The sequence below is a fragment of the Perca fluviatilis genome, chromosome 18 (genome assembly GCF_010015445.1).
Source record: "Perca fluviatilis chromosome 18, GENO_Pfluv_1.0, whole genome shotgun sequence".
NCBI classification, from domain to species: Eukaryota; Metazoa; Chordata; class Actinopteri; order Perciformes; family Percidae; genus Perca; species Perca fluviatilis.
The window spans coordinates 32,523,864-32,536,302 of record NC_053129.1 but is presented as its reverse complement, the minus strand read 5'-3'; the positions used below and the strand labels follow the sequence as shown (position 1 = coordinate 32,536,302).

General features: G+C 40.9%; 1 protein-coding gene and 1 long non-coding RNA gene across 3 annotated transcripts in view; both read right to left on the bottom strand.

Moving 5' to 3' along the window:
* Nucleotides 1–568, bottom strand: part of senp6a (SUMO specific peptidase 6a) — a 33,543-nt gene extending 32,975 nt beyond the window's left edge. For both annotated transcript variants that reach the window (XM_039782844.1, XM_039782846.1), the window contains exon 1: nt 412–568. In XM_039782844.1, the coding sequence (XP_039638778.1) occupies nt 412–533 (122 nt within the window). In that variant the 5' untranslated portion in view covers nt 534–568. The remainder of the gene's footprint in view (nt 1–411) is intronic.
* A 507-nt stretch (nt 569–1,075) lies between these two features.
* Nucleotides 1,076–10,781, bottom strand: LOC120547301. Its single transcript, XR_005637046.1, has 3 exons — nt 10,630–10,781; nt 1,639–1,702; nt 1,076–1,118 (listed from the first exon to the last, which is right to left on the bottom strand). It is a non-coding gene; the product is annotated as an uncharacterized LOC120547301 (long non-coding RNA).
* Between the last annotated feature and the right edge of the window lie 1,658 nt (nt 10,782–12,439).

Genomic DNA, 12,439 nt, shown 5'->3' with positions numbered 1-12,439 from the left:
CAATTAAATCGCAATTTTATCAAAATCGCAATATTCGTTAAAGGCAAAATATGTGTCCAACCATTCTAAAATAAAGTATTGTGGTGCTGCAGAGACGTCCCTGCCTACAGATCCTGTCCTACAGACTACAGAAAACATCTTGGTTTGGTACAGATCCTCACAAAAATCACACTTAAATAATTTTTTTATATATATATATTTTTCAATGATAATGAGAATAAGGACACGAAAATGATCATTCCCTCCAATATCGTAAATCATATCGCAATATCAGTCAAAAGAATCGCAATAAGATATTTTCCTCATATCGTGCAGCCCTAACACACACACACACGACTGTTATATGTTTGTATTGTTTAGTATTTTTACCAGACAGTCTGAAAATGCCTCTTGCTCTCCGCTCCGTCCTACCTTTGGACTGGTTTCCTTATTGCGGAGGGCATTTGTGCGTGCTGAAAGTGTCGCCCTTGTAAAACGATTCCTGGCGAAGGCGCGGGGCGGCTGATGATCAAATAGTTGGTTCTGTTAGGCATGGGCGAGGACGTTGCTACGGTGAGAGGGACCTCGCTGCAGGAGAGGACGACACGTAAACAGACAGTCGGGTCAAACTGAGGCTTCAGAGGCAATAAAAGCACATCAAAAGAGCATGTTACAGCAGGAGTTATCAAACGTATTAATAAAGGGAAATGACTGGGTACAAAATTAAAACTTTGTCTTCCTTTGAACACAATGTATTTGACTTTTTCAAACCGCGGTAAACCGCGGTAAACCTTGAAACCGGTTACCGGCCCACGCCTATTGGCAAGTGTAGATGTATCATTATTACTCGGGCAGAAGCAACAAGTAAAACATAATTCTTCTCACAACAAATATTACATTTGTGAACTAAAAGCAGAAATGAAGTCATTTATTCCCACGTTTCTGACTTGTTTTTATGAGCACCTAAAACAAATAAAAATAAAATGTATATTTATTATATAGAAGTCTATATAATATAATATATATATAATATAGAAGTCTATATAATATAATATAATATAATATATATATATATATATAGACTTCAAACTGCTAATTCTCAAAGGATCAGAGGAAGTGAAGTGCCTAAGAGTGGGAGACTGAGCAGACGAGACACACACACACACACACACATTAATAATAATAAAAAATAAAGAAAAAGAACATATTAGTGTAGATGTAGCCTTAAATTTCATGCATTACGGGCGCCCGGATAGCTCAGTTGGTAGAGCAGGCGCACGTACATAGAGGTTTACTCCTTGATAATAATAAAAAAAAATAGATAAATAAATGCCATGTATTACCATCTGTCTTTTGTGACATTAATCAAATCCAGAGTGAATGATATCCTTTACAGAACACTCAGAGGCCAACATCCCCCCCCTCCCCCCTACTACCACCACCACAACAGCCGCCACCCCAGAGGCCTCCCGTAGCACCCCAGCAGCGTTAGCTCATGTACCGCCGGGGTCCTTTGGGTAGCACCTCTCTGCAGCGCCAGGCGCCAGCCAGGCTTTGGCGCTGTCTGCGGGGATAATCGGAGAGCCCCCACGCCCCCCCGCCCCCACGCTGGGAGTCAGAGTCAGAAAAACGAGAGGGAGTTCAGGAAGAGCGGTTTACCTTTTTCTCCTCGGGGGAGGTGGGCTGCTGCCGGTCCATCTCCTCCGTGCTCATCACGCTCGCACTGACAGGAAACACAAACGATACAAACATATTACAGTCAGACTGTGTGTACATGTGTGTGTGTGTGTGTGTGTGTGTGTGTGTGTGTGTGTGTGTGTGTGTGTGTGTGTGTGTGTGTGTGTATATATATATATATATATATATATATATATATATATATATATACACACATATATACATATACACACATACATACATACATATATACATACATACATATATACATATATACATACAGTGCCTTGCGAAAGTATTCGGCCCCCTTCAACTTTTCGACCTTTTGCCACATTTCAGGCCTCAAACATAAAGATATAAAACTGTAATTTTTTGTGAAGAATAAACAACAAGTGGGACACAATCATGAAGTGGAACGAAATTTATTGGATATTTCAAACCTTTTAAACAAATAAAAAACTGAAATATTGGGCTTGCAAAATTATTCAGCCCCCTTAAGTTAATACTTTGTAGCGCCACCTTTTGCGCGATTACAACGTTGTAAGTCGGCGTGGGGTATGTCTCTATCAGTTTTGCACATCAGAGACTGACATTTTTGCCCATTCCTCCTTGCAAAACAGCTAGAGCTCAGTGAGGTTGGATGGAGAGCGTTTGTGAACAGCAGTTTTCCGTTTCTTTCCACAGATTCTCGATTGGATTCAGGTCTGGACTTTGACTTGGCCATTCTAACACCTGGATATGTTTATTTGTGAACCATTCCATTGTAGATTTTGCTTTATGTTTTGGATCATTGTCTTGTTGGAAGACAACTCTCGCCTCCAGTCTCAGGTCTTTTGCAGACTCCATCAGGGTTTTCTTCCAGAATGGTCCTGTATTTGGCTCCATCCATCTTCCCCACAATTTTAACCATCTTCCCTGTCCCTGCTGAAGAAAAGCAGGCCCAAACCATGATGCTGCCACCACCATGTTTGACAGTGGGGATGGTGTGTTCAAGGTGATGAGCTGTGTTGCTTTTACGCCAAACATAACGTTTTGCATTGTTGCCAAAAAGTTCGATTTTGGTTTCATCTGACCAAAGCACCTTCTTCCACATGTTTGGTGTGTCTCCCAGGTGGCTTTTGGCAAACTTTTAAACGACACTTTTATGGATATCTTTAAGAAATGGCTTTCTTCTTGCCACTCTTCCATAAAGGCCAGATTTGTGCAGTATACGACTGATTGTTGTCCTATGGACAGAGTCTCCCACCTCAGCTGTAGATCTCTGCAGTTCATCCAGAGTGATCATGGGCCTCTTGGCTGCATCTCTGATCAGTCTTCTCATTGTATGAGCTGAAAGTTTAGAGGGACGGCCGGGTCTACGTTAGATTTGTAGTGGTCTGATACTCCTTCCATTTCAATATTATCGCTTGCACAGTGCTCCTTTGGATGTTTAAAGCTTGGGAAATCTTTTTGTATCCAACCGGCTTTAAACTTCTCCACAACAGTATCTCGGACCTGCCTGGTGTGTTCCTTTGTTCTTCATGATGCTCTCTCGCGCTTTTACACGGACCTCTGAGACTATCACAGAGCAGGTGCATTTATAACGGAGACTTGATTACACACAGCTGGATTCTATTTATCATCATTAGTCATTTAGGGTCAACATTGGATCATTCAGAGATCCTCACTGAACTCTGGAGAGAGTTTGCTGCACTGAAAGTAAAGGGGCTGAATAATTTTGCACCCCACTTTTCAGTTTTTTATTTGTTAAAAAGTTTGACATAGCCAATGAATTTCGTTCCACTTCATAATTGGGACCCAACTTGTTGTTGATTCTTCACAAAAAATTACAGTTTTATATCTTTATGTTGGAGGCCTGAAAATGTGGCAAAAGGTCGAAACGTTCAAGGGGGCCGAATACTTTCGCAAGGCACTGTACATATATATACATATATACATACATATATATATACATATATACATACATATATATATACATATATAATATATACATATATACATACATATATACATATACACATACATATACACATACATATATATATATACACATACATATATATATACACATACATATATACATATATATACATATATACATACATATATACACATATATACATATATATATACATATATACACATATATACACATATATACATATACATATACACACATATATATACATACATATATATACATATATACACACATATATATACATATATACACACATATATATACATATATACACACATATATATATATATACACATATATATATATATAATATACACACATATATATATATATATATATATATATATACAATATATTATACATATATATATATATATATATATATATATATATAGTATATATAAAACAAAAATAACACAATAACACACACACATACATACACACATACAACACACACAACACACATATACAAGATACATATAGAGAAATACAACAACATACAACAAAACACATACATAACAACACACACACACACACAACACACACACACACACACAATACACACACACACACAACAAAACACACACACACACAACACACAATACATACACATACACATAATACACACAACACACACACACACATACAAACACACACACAATACACACACACACAAAACACACATACACAAAAACAGAAAAAAAAAAAACAAAGAAAGGAAAAAAACAACAGAGAGAGAGAAAAGAACAACAGACAGACACAACGAGACACACATTAGACACACATGAAGACACAACAAAACACACATGAACAGAGAACACAAAGCAAACGAATACACACAACACACACAGGAAGAAAGAAAGCAAACAGACACGACAAGGAAATGAGTGAAGACACAACAACACACAGACAGGAAGAAATACTGAAGAACAGAAAGAAAAACACAACATGGAACACAAGGAACAGAAAAAAGGAGACAAGGAAGACAGGACAAGATATGAGAGACAGACAAAATGACAACCAAACTCAAAGACCACTGAAAAGGAAAGGAAACACACACAAGAGAAAAATGAGGGAGGAGAAAGGTGTGTCTCACACTCAACCAGGAGAACCAACCAGACCCCAAGACAACACAGGCACACACAAGGAAATGAAACATGGAGGGGACAGAATGGAGGATGGAAAACTAGAATACACGAGTAGGAAATACAGGGTATACAACAGACATAAGGAATGACAGCCAAAATGAAACCACAGAAAGCATAGGAAAGAATGTAAGGACAGTGAAGGAAAGGAAAGTAGGTAGGAACACACATATATGGGACATAGTGTAGTGGACAAAAAGGAAATAAAGACACACAGAGGATAATGGAATAATGGATGAGGGATGGAGAATGAGAATGGAGGAGAAAGACAGGGGTTGGATAAGGAAAGAGTAGAGGAAGAAAAGAAAATGGAAGGAGGGGGGGACAGTAGAAATGGATTAATGGAGTGGTGGATAGAGCACGAGAAGGAAAAAATGTGAGGAATGGAAGAGTTGAGACAAGGGAGGGATGGAGGAAAGGAGGATAAGGATATGGACACCTCTAGACAGTGGAGGAAACAGACACGCAGTAAGACATGCACAAGGGTACACACGGACACACAAGTATAGTATGGGGGAAAGGGTGGAGGTAGTACAGTACCCAAAGTGAAGTGAAAGAATGGGAGGATTAAGGAATAAGAAATTACTAGGTATAATGAGAGCCTCTTACTACGAAAAGTAGTGGACAACAGCAAAGCAAAAAGACAACACTAGCCCGCCAAGTGCAAATACAACAATACAAAAAAATATTCATAAATAACAAAATATACTTCACACAAGGTCAATGGAAGCAAAGGGCAGACCGCAGCCACAAAACAACGATAGGTGGCAATAAGCAGATGGTGAAATTTAAGGATAATACAGAATAACCCCGTAAGTAGGATCATTATATTACCAACAAATATGGATGGAAGAGAGTATGGTATAAGGAAAGGCGCAGAAAAGCAGCAGCACTTTTAGCAGAACAAAACCACAAAGAAAAAAGAGACACAAAACGCATGGATGATCAGAATAGATCAGGAGATACCATGGATACAAGAGACAGTAAGAGTAGGTATTTGGGGTGGGTGCAAGTAAAGTAAAGCCAAGGGTGGAGCAATTGTAGACAGGATCAATGAAATAATAGGAAGAGGGAGCCCGGGCCGCTCAAACAAAACAACACAACCACCTACCAGCCACACGCGAAAAGGAAGTGTTAAGAAAAGTGGAAGGAGGTAACAGATAGGGGTTCTTCTTCGAATGAGTAATGGAATACAAAGAAGTGGAGAAGTTTCCTCTAACTGGGACGTTTTGGGACCGATTGGTGGGATTGCTGTGGACGAAGTACACACGGAGATACACTGGTAAGAGCCAATGAGGTTTAACCATGTATCAGCTCATTTAAATAGGTCACGGTACTGTATTGTGTCAACAGTTCACTTCATTTAATATTGTATGTGGCGTTTTGGCGATAAACCGGATCCTGATTGATTTCTTTTTACATGATATATTATTAATTCCCTGGGTTTAAACTCCATATTGTTCTCGTAACCCAGGTGTACAACATCGAGTCGGCTGCACAGATTTGAGAACATGGCAGGCTGGGAATTTAAAGAGAAAGGAAAAAAGGGGTTTAATAAAGACGCGTGAGTCCTCAGTTTTGGCCCTGAGTTTAGGTTTCAAAATGGGGGAGAAAAGGTTGGATCGGTGCATCCCCAGAGAAATGATCATGTAGTCTGATCCCAGCGTGAGACAAACTTGGCAACATTAGAGCTGCAACGATTAGCCAACTAATCGGATTAGTCGATCGATAGAAAAAAAATTGGGAATTATTTTAATTATAGTAATTACAGTTGAAGTCATTTTTCATGCAGAAATGGCAGAAGAAGCTGTTTTCAGCCTCTCAAATATGGAGGTTCATTGCTTTTCTGAATCTCTTTGGGTTTAGGACAAAAGACCTGTAAAGACACCACCTTGGACTTTGAGAAACTGGGACGGACATTTTTTCGCTATTTTCTGACATTTTATAGACCAAACGATTATGAAAATAATCTTTAGTTGCAGGCAGCCCCAGAGAACATTAAATCCCCCCCCCACCCCCATCACGCAAATAAATCAAATCCCAACCTTTGTCTGGGAAGCTGGACGGCTCCACATGGAGCTTTGATACCATCCAATAAGACATTTTTTGCATCTCTTTTTGTATTCCTCCCTCTCAACAGTCTGCACGGAAATCCAGTTCAAAGTGTGGACTGATTACAGCCCGCTGGTGCATTCAGATGCAACTGTTTTGGAATAATGCCTTCCCCTAAAGCGATTGGCGATAAAACATCTGTTATCTCAATGCCGAATAATAAGCACCGCCATCATTCTGCAGTATAGCTGGAAGCAGAATCACAGCCCCATCGATCAGGCGGCGCCATAAAAAGCCAATCAAACCGGAGGGATCAAGGTAATCTACTTCCACCGGCCGATTATGGGTCCCACGTGGAGAAGAAGTCCTCCTTACAGTGTAAACAAACCCTAAAAGGATGGCAGGGAAACTTTACATTTAAAGTGGGAGACGGTGGCTTTCACGTTTTTAAGAATAGGGGACAAAAAGTGCTTTTTAAATAGAGCTCTGCCACTGACAGGTTGGTTCCTCTGTTATATGTGTACCGAGTCGACCGTTCTCTGGGATCTGTTTTCATGCTAAATCGAATACGTCTCCAGCTTTAAACAAGCTACTGCAAACCGCTGGTTAGCTGCTAACGCTAGCTTTCGGGGCAGATGGTAAATCTCTATTTCTACACCACTAACAAGGCTCAAAATAGCACTACAACGGTAGCATAATGAGGGTCCCTACATGTAAACCGAAGCATTGAGAACTTTGTAAGTGGACAAAAAGTTTATTAAAAAGATAGATTATAAAGACAGTAGCGTTCATGTTTACATGAGGGCGGCATCTTGGGAAAACAGTCCTGAGCAGTCGAACGACGAACACCGTGCAACCAGTAACATAGATCCAACACAGCGTTCGTTTACAGCGTTCGTTTACAGCGTTCGTTTACAGCGCTGTTTACGGTCGTGCGTAGTCCCCCCCCCCCGGCCCAAAGGCCCATTCTCCAAAAGAAAAAGAAAAAATAAATAAATAAATAAATAAATAAATAAATATATATATATATATATATATATATATATATAAAGGCTGCCTGTTTGTAGTGAATTATCCATTTTAGGGGCTTGTTAAACCTATAAAAATTCGGAAAACCATATATTAGATCATGATCCCAGAGCTCTTCTGCTTCAGTTGGTTTAGTCATCTCGTTCAGTCCTGAACGAGCCAAATTAAGCCTGTTCTAATCTCTTCCAGCTAATACACACAGTCAAACCCCCAAAGTCTGCCAGATTCATGCTTTGCTCCCTTTTCCAGCTTTATAAAAATCGGGAGGGGGAAAAAAAAAAAAACACCCTGAAAATGGTTGCGAGGGGACATTTAGATTCCCGGTAAGGAATTAGTACGCGCGTTTATTTTTACGACAGTGGATTTCCTGCAGGAACAAATCAATAATAGAGGATCTCCTGACGATTCAGCCGAACAGACTGAGGTGTGAGGAGCTTGTTCAGCTTGAAAGGGAACTTTGACTCTCACGTGATCCAAATCCAAAACAGCTTGTTGTCATTCACAACTGCACTCAACCCTCAGTCAGCGGATATGCAACTCATCTATATATTAAACATGCAGTTAATCTTCCAAAAAACATAATTTCTAATGCAACACCAAAGCTGCAATTTGATACATGAGATGGATGTTATCTCTTCTTTGACATATTAAAGCGTGATTTATGGTCGTCCGGAGGCTCCTCGCAGAGCTTTCTCCGTAGCCTACGTAAGTGGCCTGAAGTTTGTACTTGTGCGTCGATCACTTTAAGAGAATAGCAGGGCCGGCATGTGTGTGTGTGTGTGGTAGAGCGAGTGAGAGAGAGAGTGATGGTGATTATCTTCAGGGCGAGTAGTGACTCTAGAGTCCTAGTGAGAGAACCAAAGTGTCTCCCCTGTTCTTTCTGACCACGGTGGGAGATCTGGAGCAGGAGAAGTTAACCCTCTCCTTGATTTCATGTTGTTTATGGAGAAGGAGAACCAGGAAACGAGACGTGCGGGAAATGCAACGCAGCCAAGCCACAGCCGAGCGTCGCCGCGACGTGTGGTTACATTTTTGGAGAGGTGCGAGTCAGGCTACGGCGTAGGGTCGGTGTCTCCACGAACCTACGTACGTAGCCAAGGCTTAGATTTTACGCAGAATTATAAATCATAACCTTAACGATGGCTCAGTTCCATCAAGTGTCCCAGTAAGCTATTTCAGTGAGTCAGCATGCACAATACCAGGACCTCTCCTAAGTGGAATGCAGCCATCACTAATGGTTTTGAATACACTTTTGCTCCATGAAAAAAGGTGCATTCCACTTAGGTCAACATGTCTGCCAGGAAAAAGGTCTATTAGCTTTAAAAAAAAAAGGATCTTACTCTTTAACAGAAAGGTCGACCTCCTTAGAAATCCTTTCCATAATGTTGTCACACACTTAGAATAATAGTCTGAGCCGGTCAGTGGCAAAACAAGGGGAATTTCAGTTCAAACAGGGAAAGAATTAAGAGAAATTACCCCGGTTTAAGGTGGGTTTTTTTCACTGTTGGTTTGTTTAACTGTTTTTTTTGAAGTTCAATAAATGCAACATCTTTCCACTGTCTCACTCATGACACGGCCACTGAGCAAGGCATTAATAACATATCTCTTTCTGTCTGTGAGGTGGCAGATGAGCCTTTCACTGAGGTGTTTTTAATGTTTCTTTCATTGTATTTATTCATGTTTTTAAGTGTGTAGTATGTGAACTATTAGAGAAAATGAAGACCACACAGAAACATCATGAAAACAGGGAACATTTCGTTTACAATTGACTATTAATGTTAGCCAGCTAATATTTGAAGCTTGGAAGTTAGCATGCTAGTTTGGAGACTGGTTGGGGGTTTCACAAATGGAATTATTTAAATGTTTTTTCTATACATTTATCTTATTTTATAATTCGGCATTAAAACATGTACTTTCTTATTTCTTCGCTTTCTACACAAAAGTAACTCCTAATACCTGCGTTATGTTGTGTTATTTTAGTTGTAGTAGCTAACTGAAGAACTATATTCATTTATTAATCGATTGACTATGGAAGCTATTAAAATGCAATGCAAAGCTATAAAACCGAATAATATCCACGTAGTCAGATCGTGTTATAAAGAGCCTACCACTGGAGATATTTCTGTTCGTACACAGATTAAGCAGAGGAGATAAAATATGTTTACTAATGAACTGGTTTATCCTTGATCTTTGGATAGAGCCGGGCTGACGTTACCCCTTTCCAGTCTTTATGCTAAGCTAGTTTGGAGGCTGGTTGGGTGTTACTCAATGTTTTTTACGTCTCTTATTAAAAGGGTTTCTTGATTTTATTGTGTTGCAAAACGTTAAACGTTATGTGGTGGCTAACAGCCTAGAAAAAGGAAGGAAGGCCTGTCACCCAGCTCCCACATTGCAGACCCAGCTAGCTAGCTAGCTAACGTCAGTGCTAACGCTGCTAGCTTAACGTTAAAGGTTTGCAAAAGCCCAAGATTCTGTTTAAAAATGCCGAACCGGACCGCCCATACATTGTGCCGTCTGTCCCCCTCCAAGGCCCAAATATGTGTCACTGTCACCGGCCTACCAGCGCTCATTTCACCCCGGCTAGCGGAGGATGTTGCGTTATGTTATGTTAACAAGCAAACGAAGCTAACGTTAGCCTCTTAGCTCTAACTGTGCTCCACCAGCGGACCCTGAATTCTGCCTCAGCAAGCAGGAATCCGGAGCACTGTGTGCGGGTAAAAAGGCAGGTGTCCGGCCGTAGTAGCGGAGCGGAGTGTCACAGCTTACCTTCAAAGAAAAATCTGCGATTGTGGGCCATGTTTATTCCATGATACTCCTCAGATAATAGTGTTGCTCATCGGTGACCCGAGGCAGAGTAGCTGTAGCTCTAAAGCTGCTAGACTGCTCAAAGGAAAAGTTACCGCACAAATCCAACTCACTGCCGGAAGTCTAACAACTAGGACTTCAGAATAAAATATGTTTATGTCAATAGTAACAACCAAGCGCAGACTGTGTTGTGGAGCTCTAAATGTTTACTGTAGCTACGTGTTAGTCTGTGCACAGATCATTTGTAAGGTTATTAAATGTAAAACAAACCAAAGTAGATCAGTGGTCAATTCCTTAATTCTTTGCCATAGTATTTAACTACCCTGTATGCTACAACTACAGCATAATAGAGTTGTACTTCAGTTAAGGCTTTTGGTTTTGGCGTGCCCCCCCCAAGATTTTCAATGGCCCCTTCTGGCCACCCCTAGGAAAATACCTGGACGCGCCACTGAGTGCAGTCCACATTAGAGCTGCAAAGATTAATCGATAAATTGTCAACTATTAAATTGTCGCCAATTATTGATCATCCATTAGTCGGTTTGAGTCAAATACAAATTCTCTGATTCCAACTTTTTTTTTTTATTAACAGTTTTTTTTCAAAGACCGAGACTTTAAGGAGTTGAGGCAGAGACATGACCAAGACTTTGATGGGTTGAGACCATGTCAAGACCAAGACTTTGATGGGTTGAGAGCATGTCAAGACCAAGACTTTGAGGGGTTGAGACCATGTCAAGACCAAGACTTTGAGGGGTTGAGACCATGTCAAGACCAAGACTTTGAGGGGTTGAGACCATGTCAAGACCAAGACTTTGAGGGGTTGAGACCATGTCAATACCAAGATTTTGATGGGTTGAGACCATGTCATGTCAAGACCAAGACTTTGATGGGTTGAGAGCATGTCAAGACCAGGACTTTGATGGGTTGAGAGCATGTCAAGACCAAGACTTTGAGGGGTTCAGACTGAGGCAAGACCAAGACTTTGAAGGGTTGAGACCACATCAAGACCAAGACTTTAAGCAGTTGAGGCAGAGACATTACCAAGACTTTGATGGGTTGAGACCATGTCAAGACCAAGACTTTGATGGGTTGAGACCATGTCAAGACCAAGACTTTGAGGGGTTGAGACCATGTCAAGACCAAGACTTTGATGGGTTGAGACCATGTCAATACCAAGACTTTGATGGGTTGAGACCATGTCATGTCAATACCAAGACTTTGATGGGTTGAGACCATGTCAAGACCAGGACTTTGATGGGTTGAGAGCATGTCAAGACCAGGACTTTGAGGGGTTCAGACCATGTCAAGACCAAGACTTTGATGGGTTGAGACTGGGGGGTTGAGACCGCGTCAAGACCGAGACTTTGAGGGGTTGAGACCATGTCAAGACCAAGACTTTGAGGGGTTGAGACCATGTCAAGACCGAGACTTTGAGGGGTTGAGACCATGTCAAGACCAGGACTTTGATGGGTTGAGACCATGTCAAGACCAAGACTTTGAGGGGTTCAGACCATGTCAAGACCAAGACTTTGATGGGTTGAGACTGGGGGGTTGAGACCGCGTCAAGACCGAGACTTTGAGGGGTTGAGACCATGTCAAGACCAAGACTTTGAGGGGTTGAGACCATGTCAAGACCGAGACTTTGAGGGGTTGAGACCATGTCAAGACCAGGACTTTGATGGGTTGAGACCATGTCAAGACCAAGACTTTGAGGGGTTCAGACCATGTCAAGACCAAGACTTTGATGGGTTGAGACTGGGGGGTTGAGACCGCG